Raw genomic sequence first — 16494 nt, 5'->3', positions numbered from 1 at the left:
ATCATCTCGAGTTGCTTACCCCGATAGGACAATGGCGAGAACCATAGTCTAATGAATAGTAGAGCTACTCGTTTATCGCACTAAAGTATAATGGGAAAGGCCAAATGTAAGGAAAGCCAGAACAAACGTAAGCAGGTACGGAAGCAATCCAAGAAGGTGATCCCCAAACCGGGCGAGAAAGGCTTCAAAACATCCACGCAGCTCCGTAACGAACGCAAACGACGGGCGAAAAAGAAGGAAAAGTCGGGGTACCGACAAACCGAAAGTGAATCCGTAGAAGCCGTTAGTTCCATGAACATCGATCCGTCGCTACTGTACGTCAAGAATCCTCGCAAAGCCCCGTTAGTCCAAAAGGCCGTACACTTCTTTGCCCAGCAAAACGTTCCCAATTTTACCGTGTTCTGCGGGCCTGCCAAAGCTTGGCGGACGGTAGCTAAACTCGCAGTCCGCAATGTCAACAACGAATTAACGGTTGGCTTGTTTGCACCCGGCTCACATAACCTTGTGGCCGTCCCCGATTGCCCGGCGCATCACCCCTCCGTTAATTGCACGGTCGACGTTTTGCAAGAGACCGCCCGTCGGAGCGGCATCCGGGCGTTCGACGAAGTTACCGGTACCGGAAATTTGCGGCACGTGGCAATCAATGTGGAGCGCGCCACGGGATCGGTGCAATTGACGTTGGTTTGGAAATTTACCGATCAACCAGCAGATGCGACGACCAACAAGGAAGAATCCGAGGCTCTCGATCGATTGTGTAAAAAGCTCATCCAACAAGGTACCTCTAGCAAAGGAGAATCTTCACTCACTCTGCATTCGCTGTGGGTACATTACAACGCGGCTTGGAAACACGACAATGCCATCTTCAATCACACTGGCCGATGGGAACATCGCCACGGCCCCAAAAGTATTGTGGAAAACCTTGCAATTGATGATTTGAAAATTCCCTTACAATTCCCTCCAAATGTGTTTCGCCAAGCCAACCTGGATGCCTTCACGGGAATCATTCGAAAGATCCGAAACGTGCTGCAGGAAAGGGCGTCCCTTTCGGCAGCCCCACCCGCGTGCGTCGAACTGTATGGGGGTGTGGGAACGCTCGGCTTGCATGTTGCTGATTTGTGTAGATCCCTCGTTTCGTCGGACGAAAATCCCCACAATAAGGCTTGTTTTGAAGAGACAGTGCGTCAAATGAAAGTGTCTGACGGTAGCGTTTCGTACAAATCTCTTAACGCTACCGAAATGGTAAATTCAGGAGTATTAAACGAGGCGGACTGGATTGTGGTGGATCCTCCGCGCAAAGGATTGGACGACGTTGTACTTGGCGCTATGGCTGAAGTTACCCGGCCACAAATACTCGTGTACGTAAGCTGCGGCTTTGATGCCTTTCAAAGAGATTGCAAATATTTAGTTCAGCACGGGCAGTGGGAAGTTTTGCACGCTGAAGGACACATTCTGTTTCCTGGAAGTGATGCCATTGAGACGTTGGCCTTCTTTGTACGAAGAACGGATGACGATTCATAACGGTGGTACTCTACTAATCATAAAGTAGAAGTATTTAAGGCGTGTTCAAATAGTATCAAACGATTCGCTGCTCTGTCCTAAAATTCCAAGGTCTGGGCAATTTCCTCAAACTTGGCCTGTCGAAGCGCCTGAATCACCTGGATATTGGCGTTCTGGTTCTGCTGGTGTACCTGTTCAAAGGTAACATCGTTCTGGGGCAACTGGATCTTCCAGGCTTGACCTCCATCCACATCCATTCGGGATTTGAGAATTTTAGCGTGGCCCGTCTCGTCCGTAACGGCGACTTGAATATCTCCCGCGCCGGCCACAATACCCGCTTCCGATTGGTCCATTATATTGTACAGAATCGCACCCGGACCAGCCGTAATCTTACGAGCCACGCAATTGACAATAATAGCCCCATCGGCGGTAATCTCTGCCGCTTGTGAGGAGGCAAGAAGGGAGTTTTGAATCGACCCGGCAGCCACCTTACTGCCAAAGACAAAGGAATTCGCGTCCAACGCGACTTCTTCGCGTACGGTGGAATCAATAACGTGGGCATCTGGAGCCAATCCCAAAAACTTTTTGAGTAGCGTGGCCGACGGCGAGTCTTCCAACAAAACGAGTGTATTTTTGGAATACAGCTTGACGAGTCCGTAGTCCCACCAACACGCGTCTTTGCCAACATCCACGGCGCCAAAGAGCCCCATCTTGTCGCCCAAGTCCAGTTTGTCCTTCATGGCGGCCATGCGGTCATAATGAGCCTTGGCAGTGACGTTGTCTGTACCCTTTTGCTCCATCAACGCGAGGTAGTCTTCGGAGGACAAGGTGAGGGGCATCCAAAAATGGGGATCCGTGTCGAGTTTGCCGGTTTTCTCCGCCAGCTCAGGGGTGAATTCCGCGCAGAGCGCTTGCAAAATCATGGCACTAACGGAGAAACTACCCAGGGAGGGACCAACTTGTCGAATTTTTCCGAGCTTGTCGAGCATGGCGGTGGCCGTGGCGTGGGAAACCTTTTCCACTTGGGCAGCGTCAACTCGATTTTCGGCTGTTTGAATGCAAGCGATGACGCCGTACTTTTCCAAGCCCTGAGCGGTCCACTCTTCCGCCGTCGGTGCCTGATCACCGAGCAAGGTGCACATAATATCGATGTGGTGGGTAGGCGCCGAGTCAAATGGCTGAGAAGGCAAAAAGACCTGGTCACCCCAGTAAACGGAAAGACGACCTTTACGGGCCTTTGCGTAAATACCGGTTTGCTTAACGACGGCCTCTAGGACAGTCAAAGGCTGGTAGGATCCGTCGCTAAGTTGCAATCCAAAGGGTAGTTTCTGTGGATAAGAATTACGAGCGACGACGAGGATGAGAAAAAAATGAGATTGGCTGGGAAAGTAGCCAACCTATCGTCAACATTCTCGGCACGTACCACACCAGGTTTGTTGTTGTTTTCCGAAGCCGGTAAGGGTGCAAGTCGGGTCCCTTTCCCAGCCGTATGATAGAGCGCGGCCGAGATCTCCCCGGCGGCCAGAGCTCCAGCCAAATTGACGCTGTAGTGTTGCTGCGCCAGGGCGTTGGCCTTTTCAAAAGCGTAGAGTGTTCCGAGTCCGTTACCGGCGCCTCCTGGGGCGTTCCAGTCTTCGCTGACGGCCAAGACCATGGGGTAGGGATTGCTGGCGGAAGTGGCGGATTGATCCGGGCGACGACACACGCCCGCCGCCAAACGGTCCATCCAATAGGCGGCTTGGTGATCGTCCGTGGTGCAGACAATCGTCACGTCAAAAACGCGGCCTTGATTCATGGCGGCGACCGCCGCATTCAAAGCATCAGTAGTGGTAGTAGACATGGTGACGCTGATGATGCCCGAAAAGATATTATACCAATAGGAGTATTGGGAAGAATTTTTATCGACGAAGACTTCAAAGAGTCGTTGGGGTGTGGAGACTTGCGCACATTTGTGGATTTCGGGTCATCGCCAATAATCTCGGCAAAAGATCCTTTTCGTGACTCGATCGCGTATGTGTTTCATACTTAAACAAGTAATGTCTGGTAGGAAAGTCTTCTCTTACATGGATACCATGACTCAAGACTTGCGCGGGCCGAGCCGCCTTATCCGGTCTCCACGAAATCACACAAAATGCCACACAAACGAAACTCCGTGTCGATGCTTTCTTTGCTCACGTAAGGCCCTTACCATGATCGACTCGGGTGGAATTTAAGGAAAGTGCGCTGAAATTATCGGGAACAACTTTGCGATTGTTTCAGCTACCGCAGGTACCGTCGCCCCCTTAACGACAGGCGCACCCGATGCCGCTCACGGTGCTTATATGTTTGCGGACGTGGATATCTTTATAAATGCCACTCGGTCCGGGCTCACATCCAACAAGTTTCGGGCGGCACCCCGCTGGCTCCGACAAAGATGCTGCCATTCTGCGATGAGTATTTCAACAAGCGCTCGGCGCCAGCCGACAGCGTTTCCTGTCCCGCAGTAAATGCTTTGTACTTGTTCAGACGGAGATTGAATACAATCTTTGGCCTCCTTGGCGCTGCTGAGGTTCAGGTCCAAGGCAAGCAAAGCGGTACTCACGCAACCTTCATACGGAGCAGCCGAACGGTGGACAGCTTCCGATGTGAATTGGGATTATAGAGCCTCGAGGCAAAAAAAAGCAAACCCCTCACTTGTGATTGTTTCCAAAGGATACGTTTCGCAGACGGATTGCGCCTCTTTGTCAATAACAGGTCCAAGTGGGCAAGCCCCGCAGTGGTCTATATTAATATAATTTGGTAGCTTACGTTCGATGTTTCAACATGGACCTTAGTTAATATATATGGAAGTAGAAGTTCGAAACGAAAGTTGAACCGCAGACGTATGTGAAAGTACCCGGGAAGCTCTGTTGGACTCTCGTGGACCTTTTTGCTGCTGGAAAAGCTCTGTTTCGACTTTATATATTGGCGGGGTCGGGAGATGAAGTTTCAGCAGGGCACACGGTACCCGGTAGCCGCGCCGGATGGTTGTCATTCCTTGGCGAACAAGACGGTTTTTTTTTTCTAGAGTAGAGACTACGTTCCGGCACCGGAGCTTTGTCGTTCCCGGTTTGACGGTCCGGGTCCGGATTGTTTCGTGGTCGTCATCCAGGCGCGACCGACGGACGTTGGGTACCGTCCTCCTCTCCGTTATTCTTGGCGCGCACCGCAACGACATCGCACGGGAGAGGGACCTAGGAATAGGACATTGTGTGTCCCCAAATTTGGCTTGCTTGCGCACGCGTGCGCGACGCAACCCTGCAAAAGTAACGCGCAGACACTTCCTACCGAGTAGGCCCGCGTCTTGGGGGAATGCATGGTAGGGATCCGGTATCGTAGACCGAGTGCCGCGTAGAAGATCCCAAAGACGCCGAGATCGGATGCCCACAGATACCGGTAGGTAGCTCGATAGCTGAAAAGAGTGCTGCCAAAACCCGAGTGCGTCCCGTTGCTTTCGCTACCGAAACTACTACCAATTGTCGTCCACTTGTTCTTACATCAGTGAGTGACTCAACAGATTCACCGTCGTGCTTTTACCGACAGTATTGTTCGCTTTGGACATCAGTAGTAGTGCGAGCTTACAGATTTGTGACCTACCACTGACTGTGGATATTTTGGGCAGCGGCAACACAGCCAAAAGAGCGAGTCCCGAGCCTCAAGCATTGCAACGTTTCGCACTTTGGAGACGCGACTCTACCTGTGGTGCGTATTGCGTCTGTGCCACTCGTCTCTGTCTCGTCGCTCACGGACGACTACAGTCGTTTCGAGGAACCCCATTCCCCAAAGTCACCCCCCATGTGGAGGAGTCCGTCGTTGCACGTAGCTCCGCCGTCACCCACGCGTACACATCCGGACGACTTTCCGACGGAAGACGCGGAGCATCAACAATCCGACTGTGAGGTTAACGACAACAATCTCGTACCGGTGGCAGCTAAAGGCACCCTCGAGGACGACGAAGACGACGACGACGAACTTCACGCGGACTACGTACCTCCGGAGCTAGCCTCGTTCGTGGAGCAGGCCCGACATACCCTCCACTCGACGCGACGCAGTTTTCTACAAGTAGACGGAGCCGTGTCTACCGGATTCGACGACGAAATGGAAGACGCGCCGCTGGAACACGGAGCCCCGCGCGAAGACGATCACGACATTCGCCTCCAACAGCAAGTCATGGCGCGATACCGGCAACCGTCTTTACGACAATCGCCCGAGACGTTCCTGAGTCCGGAGCTCACGCGCTCGCCGCCTCCCAATCCGACGCGGGATTTGACGGATTCGCAAGCCAAACAAATGGCGTTGGCAGGAACGAGTCCCGGACCGGGTGGAGCCACCCCGCACACCACCATTACAGGCTCGAGTCGGGGTCCGTACACACCGGGGCTCACCACGCCTTCAACACGAGGATTTCATCCGCGTGATAAACACGCCACTGCCGTGCACACACATCTGTCCCCGGAAAAAATGAAAGAAGACGAGAACGTACAAGTTATGGAAGAGGATGCTCTCGACTTGCTGAATGATCCTTTCCCTGCGGCGGAGGCTGCCCCGTGGGGCCAAAACCACTCGGGAACACCCGAAGATCCTGTAAATCTGTTGGCGCTTTCGACGGACCCAACCCCTCATCCTCCCCAGTTGTGGTCCTCGCCCAAAAACACTTCCCCGGACGTGGCCATGACGAGCCCCGCACTATCCACTGTGAGTCATATGGGGGAAGTGGACGAAACTCCCCTTCAACCGGTATCTTCTTCGCCTAGAGCACGCCAACAACCGCAAGCGTCTTCGCACTCACCACAAAAAGTGGCCGTTTCGTCTAGCCTAGCTTCACCACCAGCTCCAGTGCCTCGCGTATCCGCGGCCGACGCAGCCCGGGTCGTGTCCCGCATCCAACAAGACTTTGCCGGTGCCCAAACCGTGGACGAGCTCGCTTCGACCGTACGCGTCTCGCTCTACCCATACTTTGGCAAGCGATCGTCGCCCAAGTCGTCGGCACCGGTGACAACTACGAAGGTGGCAACGTGCTTTTGCGACGAGCAAGGGGACGCCAGTACGCTGGTACCCACTTTGGCGGGCCTATACGATACGCACCTGCAGATCGGGGGTCGTTTGGCAGGAGCACTAGACCGGACCGCCTGGGGAACGCTCATGGAACACACGAAAGCAGAGGAAAATTGCCTGCTTGTGTACGGTCCCAGTGTCACCGTCAATGAACAGGGCGATGTCATGTCGTGTGGGAAGAGCACGCAGGCTTGGGAGTACACGCACCACGTTGTCAGCGGTCTAGCCGCACCCGAGCATCATTCCGCCACGCCAGTCGATATCCCTGCTGATGCACAAACCGTTTATAGCCATATGCTCCTTCCATACTGGCAACACTTGTTGGCATCCTCACAATCGGAAGCGACGAGTGTTGCAATTGAACTCCCGTACGCAGCCTTTGCCGCGGACGACAATGCGTTGAGACATGTTATTCAGCAAGGCGCCCAAGATTTGGCAGATAAGGGAAAGCTGGCCATCCTAGGAGGGATACAAATTGTCACGCCAGCGGGCTTGTCGGATTACTTTCTACCCTTGCGCTTCCAAATATTGTCAAGTCAAGCCGAGCCGCTGCAAACCTTTGTAAAGGTTCGCCCCCGGGCACAAAAGGCGGACCTGCCTGCTCCGACTCCTCCTCCAACGAAGTCCCAGCCGCAAGTTCGAAGCGTGTCCCCAACCCAGACTTCGCCGTCGTCCCGCCAGAAGACTTCTCCGAAAGAGGCGCCGGCCTCGCACTGCCGTATGGCCAGCCCCACTTCAGCTTCTTCCCCAACATCTCAATTGGTATCGAAAGCAAGAAAGAGTCCGCAATCAGGAGAGAATTCAGATTCTCAGCCGCGAAGAAGCCCTGGTGTTTCCAGTCGGTTATTGCAGGGTACGACGGCAAGTAGAGCTCGACAGGAAGCGGCATCCAAAACTCCTTCCACTCCTTCCTTTTCGAGTCGATTGACCCAAAGGGCAAACGCGAGTAGAGCTCAGCGATCGACTGTATCGCCCAATGCGCAGAATCGATTGTTACAAGGTACGGCATCGAGTCGTTCCAAGGCAAAGCGTCCAATGCATAATGCAACCGAGACTGAAGTCATGCAATCTTCCGCGGATGCCGCTGACTACGTGGCGAGTGTGCAGGTCGATCCATCCGGACGCTCGAATCCATCTCCACCCACTGGTAACGCAGCTGATTTAGTGTTTAGGGAAACCCGGGGATCACCAAAAACAAACACGGTTCAACCGTCGCCGCATCTTCAGCCCCCTAGTACTGTTGTATTATCGCCACCAGCCCCAGTGTACTCACCTCCTACAACTGACATTCATGTTCCGAGCTCGGCAGCACGCCAGGCAGCGGAAGCGGCTGCTTGCTTGCAACATCAAAGAGATGCAGCATCGAGTCGCTTCATGCAGGCAACGGAGGTCAGCAGCAAACGAAATATTCCGAGTGCTGAGTCCACTGATCGCTTAGTGTCTGGCGCGGCTATGGCTTCATCGCGCAATTATGTTCAGCCAAGGGCATCTCGATTGTCTGAACCTTTGGGTCGGCAAAAGCCGGCGGTGAGCACTCGACTGCTAAAGAGCACGGCGGCTAGTCACGCGCGACACATTAACGAAGCCAATGGCACCGCACGGGATCGGATTAGGCAAAGAATGCAGGCCCATCAAAGAATGCAACAACCGGAAGCTCCCCCCGTAAAGAAAACACCTAGAGTTTCAGCGGCAGAAGGAGTTGCAAAAGCACGAGAACGCGTGCGGCAGCGCCAGTTGCAGCAGCAACAAGCTGCTGACAAGGAGAACGGGTCGAGAAGAAACTCTGGAGTTCCGCGAGCGCGGCTAAGCATTGATATTCAGAAGTCCGCGAGGCAACCTTCGACAATCCCAAAGACACCAAACTTTGCAACAAATGCCAGATATGGTCGACGCTCTGTGGTCAGAAGCGTTGAGGAGCCAACATCTGCGCAACAGTTGTCTTCTTTTGGGAAAGGACTTAGAGAGGAAAAATCGTTACCACCGAGGACAACGGGTTCAGGGCGGCCTCCTTTGACTGTCCCAAAGGCACCGAAATTTGCAACTACTGCTCGACATGGGGAAAAGGAAATTACTCGTGTAAAAGACACAACACTCGCCCAAAGCAGCGAGACACATATGAAAGGCTTGCGTGATGACACTTCCATTGGTTCCACAAGCTCAACCAAACGACACGGATTGACAATTCCACAGGCACCACATTTTGCAACCAATGATCGGTACGGTGAGCGAATTTCCACTCCCGGAGGATCGAAGGAACATAGGTCGTCGCACCCGACAGAATTCTTTACGAAAGGACTGCGCGAGTCTACCCCCTTTTCTAACGAAAAGCACGAACCTAAACTGACGATTCCACGAGCGCCAAAGTTTCACAAAACGACCGTTCGCGAATTGCCTCAGAGTACGGCGGACAAGGAGCAGGCAATGATCGATTACGTCAAGTCCCATCCGTATAGAGCCAAGCCAATCCAGACCCATGCGAATGCCGGCACTAAAAAAACTTCACATAAACTTGCCAACCGCAAGTCGACAATGCCCATCCCCTTTTCTTTTCGCTCTGAACAACGAGCGGTATCGTCCAAGCCTAGCACCGGATCACCAAACCGAGAAGAGGATCTGAAAGAACTGAATAAGAAATTTAAAGCCCGCCCTATGCCAGTATTCGTGCAACCGATTGAAGCGTCGAAACCTGCACGTGTTTACACGAGTCCCGAGCCGTTCGAGTTTTCCATTGACAAAAGAATTCACAAGGAAAAGAAAAATCTTGTAGTTAATGTCGATGAGGAAGAGCTTGCCAAGCAATTCCGTGCCCGCCCATCTCCAAAGTCAACATGGGAAGCACCAGCACCGAAACTCAAGTCACCGACCGAATCCTCCACGAACGCATCGTCACCAACGTCGGGTACGTTACCACAGTTTGCTACGGCGCAGCAAAGCGCCCGTCGAGAAGCCGCCGCCAAGGCGTCGCGTGCCCGATCGGAAAAGCTGTCCCTGGAACGAGAGCTTCAGGCAAAAGAGCGTCAAGCTCGGATTCACAATCTTGCCATGAAGCAAGTCCAAGCACTGCGCAAAATTCCATCCCCACCATCCAAACCGTTTGTCTTGGAAAGCTCAGTGCGCCATGAGGCGCACCAACGCCAACAGGAAGAGAAACTCCGCCAAGAGGAAGAACGGCGGCACAAGGAAAGGCTCTTCAAGGCACGTGCCTTTAAAAGTCTTCCACCCCCCGATGCCACGCCACTGCGGCAACACAAGCACACGACACCGCAGCCTTTTCAGCTCGAGAGCTTGTCGCGTCATCAAACGTTTACCGACGAAAGGAGCAAAAGCTTGCAGGCTGCGGAAGAGGAACAGCGTCGTCTTTCCACCTTTAAAGCTAAGCGCGTGCCAGCCTCGACCTACACGCCGCCGCAAAGGTCACCGCGTGCACCGAGCGCGTCACCGACATCGTCCGTATCCCCGCCCAACCTCGAGTCCACCAAGCGAGCTTTGGTCCGTAAAGCCTACGACGAAGAAGTTGAGCGGAAACGATTGGCGAGAGAGGCGATTGAGCGAGCGACTGCCGAACGACGGGAGACGGAAGAGGAGGAGGAATTGCAGGAACGTCGTCGATTACCAGTCAGTCAGGGTGGAATGATCCCGACGGCAACCACGATTCGTGCTGGATTCTGGGACAATGCATCGCCAAACGACGTCGTGTCCGAGGACTAGAGAGAATACGTATGGGAACCGCCTGGAAGCATAAGCAACCCCACACTAATTTTAAAGCCATTCCTTACCCTACTACCCGTACAGGCCCTTTCAAAAACGGTTACGTTTCGGGAAACAAGAATCGTGATCGCGTTCCCGTCCCCGTGGATGGGGTCTTGTCCAAGCCGGCCAAGCCGTAGTCCTTGAGCATCCGGATGGTATCTTTGAGACGCAATTCGACGTCGTCGGCCGAGTTCCGTTGGAGGGCGACGGAAATATGCGACGCCAAGGCTTTGAGTATTTGCACGTCGGAGGCCGTGAAGGATTTCGGCACCGCCGAGGCGGCGGCTTCTTGCGCAATGACGGGCGGTGCCGGGGCATCGTCTCGTCGGTGACCGGAGGCGAGCGGCGTGATGTCGTTGGAAACGGCAGCGGCGCGGCCCTTGTGTATCTTGTTGACGGCCTGCAGTACGGCAATGGCGCGACCGGCACCGTCCAGTACGGGAACCACCACCATGTTGCGGATAGTCTCGGGTTGATCGGTCACGACGGCGGCTACTTCGGTACCGAAATCTGGTTCCGCGTGTACATCGGCAATGTTCCACGCTTCGGCCGTGAGGGCGGCACGGGAAACGATACCACGGCCGAGGGGAATGAGGACCCGTTCCGGTGGAAGGGCCGAGACGGACTTGTGGGTAGTGGTAGCGGCGCCGGCCAGCGAGGCGTGGTCCTCGCCCCGACGAGCGTACTTGGCGTAGAGAAAGGTGCCGTCTGGAGTCGGTGTGGGGATGGTGGAGGAGGTGAGGACGTGCGAGGAGTGTCTCCAGTTGTTGGAGGAATGGTCGACCGTGGGTGGTGGATCCACGAGGAGAAAGAGGACGGTGGTTTGGGCTCCGACCAGACTTCCCGCCTCCGTAACAACGTCCTGAAAAATGCCGTCCATGACGGCTTGTCGTTTGCGGACTTGTACTTTCTGCGAGTCAATAAAGAGCAAAGGGAGCATCCCGATAATGCAACCAATGACAATACCGACGGCACAGCCAAACTGATTGGCGAAGCGCACCGAACGCAATTGCCGTTGGGCCGTGGAGAGTGGTGGTGCGTGCAAACCCAATTGATTGGTACAAAAATCTTCAATGACGGTCCCGAGCATAATGCCAGCCACGTCACTGACAATGTTGCCAATCGCGGCGGCACACATGGTCGATATCCCCAGGAGTACACCTAGACTGGTATCAATCGCGTCTCCGGCGAGAATCATGACGGCGTTGTCCATAATGCCAAAGCCGACAAAGGGCACGGCGGTGACCAAGGCCACGCGTCGCAATTGTTCCCGGGTGGGTTCCTCGACATTGGTTATTGTTGCGGAGGTATCACTGGTTGTTGTTGTTGTTGTGGTGGTGGCGTGGGCCGAGTGCACCCGTGAGAGTAGATTGGCGAGTTGCGTCTGTTGTGTGGGAGACAGCTCGGTGACCCATCCGTGCCAGACTTGTTGTTCCCCCAACTGCTCCAACGTGTCCGTCAGCGACTTTGTGGTGGACGTTGTGGGCGTGGCAGAAGATGCCGTAGTAGTGGTGGTGGTGGTGCGACGGGTAATTGTTGTGGTGCTGGTGGTGGTAATCGAGGAACGCACACGCGGATGTGAATGCCGAGAGTGGTGGGAAAAGGTGCGAAGGACACCGCCGCCGTTGCCACCGAACGATCCGTGGACGTGCCGACTACGACGACAATGATTCGAATGACGCCATAAAGTACGAATGGTTGCCGTGTGCCACGACGCACACGGTAGGATACGGTGTGTAAAGGACGATGACGACGATGATGCAACCAACAGCGGTGTGCGTAGGACGGTACAGTCTCGTGTCCGTGTCGATACGGATCCGAGTCGACGACTGTGACCCACACGATACCACCACATTCCCACCATTACCCAAAAAGGGATTGTCGGTGTTGACACAATCGAACCAGATTGGGGGGGATGGGGAGAGGTATCCTGTGCGATCAATCAATTATTCACTGTCAGCCGAACACACCACAATCCGTGTCCCCCCGTTGCGGGTTTTGTCCGCAAGGTCGGACGAAATCCAGTAAGGGAACCCGGTACGAGATGAGCGTTGGGTCCGGTCCGGTACTCGCGACCCATCGGATCGTTCGTCTCTCTCTTGACGTCCAACACGGGACAGACAATCCCGGACGCCGGTTCGTGGGGTATCGGGATTCTGCCAAGCGGGACCCGTGTCGGTAACTGAAATACGGCAACTAATTGTAACAGTCAATTGTACTCTGGTATTATCCGAGTTCGCCCGACGGCGTGAGTTCGATTGGCCATGGGAACAAAAGAGGTGCCTAGCTAGGAAATCCTTCGACGAACGGGACACGCACCTACCCAGAGACAATTCAACGGACTACCGGAATACGGATAGGTCCGACACTCCGCCGAGCCAGCGGTGACGGAGACGTTGTCAAACAACCAAACAACCAAAAAAGTACCCGGGACGACAACCAAGAGTCAATCGTCGTCACCGTCAACAGTTTTGGTACCTACCGTCGTTCTACGCGCAAGTAGAGTACGAGGAGGACACAGCCCGAGGCACCAACCCACGAAGGACTTACCTACGGCTCCGTCCGGGCACACCCGAGTGGGTTTTCGTCGTTTCCTCTTGCCGCGACACCCTTCCAATACCTCCGTAACAGTACAAATTCTAACCAGTGGTCCCAAGCCATGGCTCCACCAAAGAGTTGTCGTTCCCCGCGGGTACAATATCCAAAGGTTTCATCTTCCATTGCGATGACGAACAACAACGACCGCCACTAATGTTTCGTCCTCTCACACGTCGTCGACAACAACGAATCAACTGACGGGTCCCAACATTCGCCACCGATCCACCCGACCCTCGCTTTCCCCAGATGCTTCGCGAACGATCGTGTCGACCGATGCATCCACGACAACATCCACTTTGTCAGCCAAGACCCGCACACGACGATGGCGGTTCACTCATCGTCCGTTCGGGTCCCGAACCGCCCTCGGCGTCGGCGGTCTCGTCGTTGTCGTCATCTGGATCGTTGTGGCCCTTTGGTGGGGCAACGTTTTGTACTGTGCGGACGAGACCGTCGGAATCTGCGCGTGGACAGTCTGGTCCGTCCGAACTCCCCAATCCCCTACTCCCTCCTTGCCCCCGTCGTTGCCGCGTGGACCGCCAGCACGACCGTCACCACGTCGGACCGATGCACCACCCCGGGTCGTCTACTGGGACGACGACAATACCAAAGGCCACCATCACGTGCGGATACGTTCTCCCCAATCACCGCCGTCACTACTATTCACCACTCCCATTCGGTACCCCAGTATTGCGTACGAAAATAGAGTTCTCCTACCCCGCGACGACTTCATCCGCGAAACCGACAAAGTTCCGCTCTCCGAAGACGGCAACACTACCTGCCTCCCCCTCGCCGAGTGGCAGACCCAGTCATTCCCCAACTGTAACCTTGTACACGAAATATCCCTCTTGCAGACACGAGAAGGTGCTTCACTCCGCACGGATGAGGGCCGTTTGTCCAAGCTCGGCGAAGGTTGGTTCCGGACCACCTGGAAGTACGAACACACGGGCCATCACGACACCACCGCTGTCCCCGCCACCGACAAACACAACCGACACCATCACAAAACACCCTTCCAACCCGAAACCGTCGTACTGAAAACCCTCCGCATCGTTCGGGAATTCGAACCCGAGTACTACGAACTCCACCGCCGCGACGCCGTCGCTATGGAACGACTTACCCATTCCGATTACGTCGTCAACGTATACGGCTACTGCGGACAATCGGCCGTCAACGAATACGCCAATTTCCCCTTCGGCGGCGTGGCCAATCTCGAAGACTTTGACCGGCGCGTCCGGGGCAAACACGACGCCCGCGCCATGGCGATCAAACTCCGCCTGGGCGCCAGTGTCGCCTTGGGCGTTGCCCATATTCACCAAGCCGGTACGCACGATCCCTACGCCCCGGCCGGAATGGTCCACTACGACCTCAATCCCCGCAACGTGGCGCTCTTTGCCGGCGGTATTCCCAAAATTAACGATTTCAATATCGCTGAATTTCTCACCTACAATCCCGCGACCAACCGTACTTGTGGATTTCCCGGCCGCATGCACCAACCGTGGTGGCGGGCGCCCGAAGAAGTCGGGTTCGGGAACGCCAGTGGTACCGCTCCGCTTCTCGACGAAATGGTGGACGTGTACGCCCTCGGGAATTTGCTCTTTCACGTACTGACGACCCACGCGCCGCGCGGGAAAATGAAAGCCTACCGGATGGACGAGGTTCGCGAGGTAGTGGCGCGGGGGGACCCGCCGGTGCTGATGGGACACTTTGCGACTTCCAAAGATCCCGTCGTCCGGGCGTTCCGCAAAGCCATGGATCTGTGTTTCGCTAAACGATCCGAGGACCGCGGGACGGCTTACGAAGTAGCTATTGTGCTTTTGGACGCCTTGAAGAATACCAAAACCAAGCATCGATTGCCGCACGAACAACCGGAGGAAGAAGAACAGGAACCGGACCCGGTTGTCGAGAACGAAGAGCCGGACGACGAATCCGACGACGAGTCTGAAGACGTGATTGAACCCAAGGGCTGACGTGATGGTATTCAAATACAAAACAAAGAGGAGACTGTTATTATAGGGAAGAGTCGAGATGAATGTCCCACGAATCGGGCAATCGTTGAAATTCACGTTGGATCTTTCCCCACAAGTCTGGTTGCGATTCCCACGGAGACCGACCCCCGACCTTCATTGCTTGCAGCAGCAGTGTTGTCAGGGAATGGACCGTTTCCAATCGCAACCAGGGATCGATCGGCCCGAGGTGTGGTTGTGGAAGCTCCCGGCGATACGTTTCCCAAACGCGGTCGGCCTGTGATCGATTCGCACAAACTTTGCGGCAAAGCAAAAGGAGTTCGAAGCGGGGATCGGCGTACGCCGCTTCTTCCCAATCCAATACGGACGACACCTCTACCCGCAACACGGGATCGTCTGGTTTCGGCGACGCGGTCGGTGACAATGACGTGGTCGCGCACTTGACGAACAATAGATTCTGTGGTTGGCAGTCCATATGGCAAAGAACCGGCGGAAGCAATGATAAAATAGAAGACTCGGCCAGAAACGACGCATCTTTTTGTAGTTTCGTGACAGCGAATGCCAATAATTCCACCCCTTTGGCAAGTTTACGGTCGTCTCTTGTCGCCGGGGTCGTTACCAAGGCGTTGAGCTTGTGGACCGTCCGTTCGTAGAGCTGGAGCATGTCCGAAAATCCTATTCCTCTCGGGTTGTTCGCTTCAGTGCGATCGCCACTACAACAATTCCGGTATCCATGCAAGCCGTCGATTCCGGGGATATCGTCGTGGTTCGGCGTGGCGTTCATACTCCGGTGGAGCGGTAGAATGACACTTCGCAGGACCAGGAGCGTGTACTCCAACGCTCGTTCCGTGGGGACCCTTCCCCAGCGGGGATGAGGTTCGTCCAATCCAAATTCCGTCCGCGTCCGGATCATTCCGGTAATCCAGGAGTCGTCAGTAGACAAGTCGCCGTCCGCACCGATATACTCCAGGACGGCCCAGGGCGCCGCATTCCCGGCCGCATCGCGCTGCGGTTCGGGGAGGCACTCATACCGTACCCGGGGTATGCGTAACGCGGGGCGGTGTGTGGGGGATGGATCCCTACCATGGCAATCGACTGTCGTCGTCGGAGTATTCAATTCGTGGCAATTGCGTTGGTGATGGGTGGTAGTGGTAGTAGTGATCGTGTCCGGCACGGAGCGTCGTAGGCAGTGCCGCGCGACCCGGTAGCCGGCGATTTCGGATCGCGCCAACGCCTGTACGGCAGCCGCGGTGGGTTGATGCAGATTCCACCAACGACTCCCACCCTTCCAAATGCGTACCACCAGTTTAATGTCGACCAATGTCGTCCGTGGGGTGTGTGGCGAATGAGAAAGCTGCGCGTCCTCGGATTCGTCGGAGTAGGGTCCATCCCGGGCCGTTACCGACAGAAGGAGGACCCGCTGCTGGGCTGATTGCGCCTCGGTTATACCGGTTATTGGACCGAAATGCTCCTCGATGTAAGCAACAATGTGTTGTGGACATGACGGAAAACAAGAATGGTCCGGGGATACGCTGTCGTCCGCTGGCGTAGACGCCATGGTCCCAGGGACACGAGATACCAAACGATCCATGGTTTTTCCCGACCGAAAAAG

At 55.0% G+C, this 16494-nt stretch overlaps 4 protein-coding genes across 4 annotated transcripts; 2 read left to right on the top strand and 2 right to left on the bottom strand.

Moving 5' to 3' along the window:
* The first annotated feature begins 14 nt into the window (after positions 1–14).
* On the top strand, positions 15–1568 carry PHATR_44055 (predicted protein). The gene has a single exon (XM_002186384.1). It carries the CDS (start codon positions 91–93, stop codon positions 1516–1518), a length of 1428 nt encoding a protein of 475 aa, XP_002186420.1. The 5' UTR covers positions 15–90; the 3' UTR covers positions 1519–1568.
* On the bottom strand, positions 1545–3439 carry PHATR_44054 (predicted protein). Its single transcript, XM_002186101.1, has 2 exons — positions 2921–3439; positions 1545–2825 (listed from the first exon to the last, which is right to left on the bottom strand). The coding sequence occupies exons 1-2, from the start codon at positions 3335–3337 to the stop codon at positions 1596–1598; spliced, it is 1647 nt and encodes a 548-aa protein (XP_002186137.1). The 5' UTR covers positions 3338–3439; the 3' UTR covers positions 1545–1595.
* A 7767-nt stretch (positions 3440–11206) lies between these two features.
* On the bottom strand, positions 11207–11608 carry PHATR_10299 (predicted protein; the record flags this gene model as incomplete). The annotated part of the gene is made up of 1 exon (XM_002186100.1): positions 11207–11608. A coding segment is annotated over one exon (402 nt), but the record flags the coding sequence as incomplete, so codon positions are not given.
* Positions 11609–12979: 1371 nt separating this feature from the next.
* Positions 12980–14885, top strand: PHATR_44051 (predicted protein; the record flags this gene model as incomplete). Its single annotated transcript, XM_002186383.1, has 2 exons — positions 12980–12995; positions 13222–14885. 2 exons carry the CDS (start codon positions 12980–12982, stop codon positions 14883–14885), a joined length of 1680 nt encoding a protein of 559 aa, XP_002186419.1.
* Between the last annotated feature and the right edge of the window lie 1609 nt (positions 14886–16494).

This window comes from Phaeodactylum tricornutum, chromosome 3 (assembly GCF_000150955.2).
Source record: "Phaeodactylum tricornutum CCAP 1055/1 chromosome 3, complete sequence".
NCBI lineage: Eukaryota > Bacillariophyta > Bacillariophyceae > Surirellales > Neidiaceae > Phaeodactylum > Phaeodactylum tricornutum.
This window is presented reverse-complemented; position numbering and strand designations above follow the sequence as displayed.

What these genes read in the sequence shown, in the direction of transcription:
- PHATR_44055 (XM_002186384.1), top strand. Translation starts at nt 91, where the DNA reads ATGGGAAAGGCCAAATGTAAGGAAAGCCAGAACAAACGTAAGCAGGTA.
- PHATR_44054 (XM_002186101.1), bottom strand. Translation starts at nt 3,337, where the DNA reads ATGTCTACTACCACTACTGATGCTTTGAATGCGGCGGTCGCCGCCATG. An exon ending in ACAACAACAAACCTGGTGTG is followed by an intron (nt 2,826 to 2,920) that starts GTACGTGCCGAG and finishes TCTTATCCACAG; the next exon opens with AAACTACCCTTTGGATTGCA.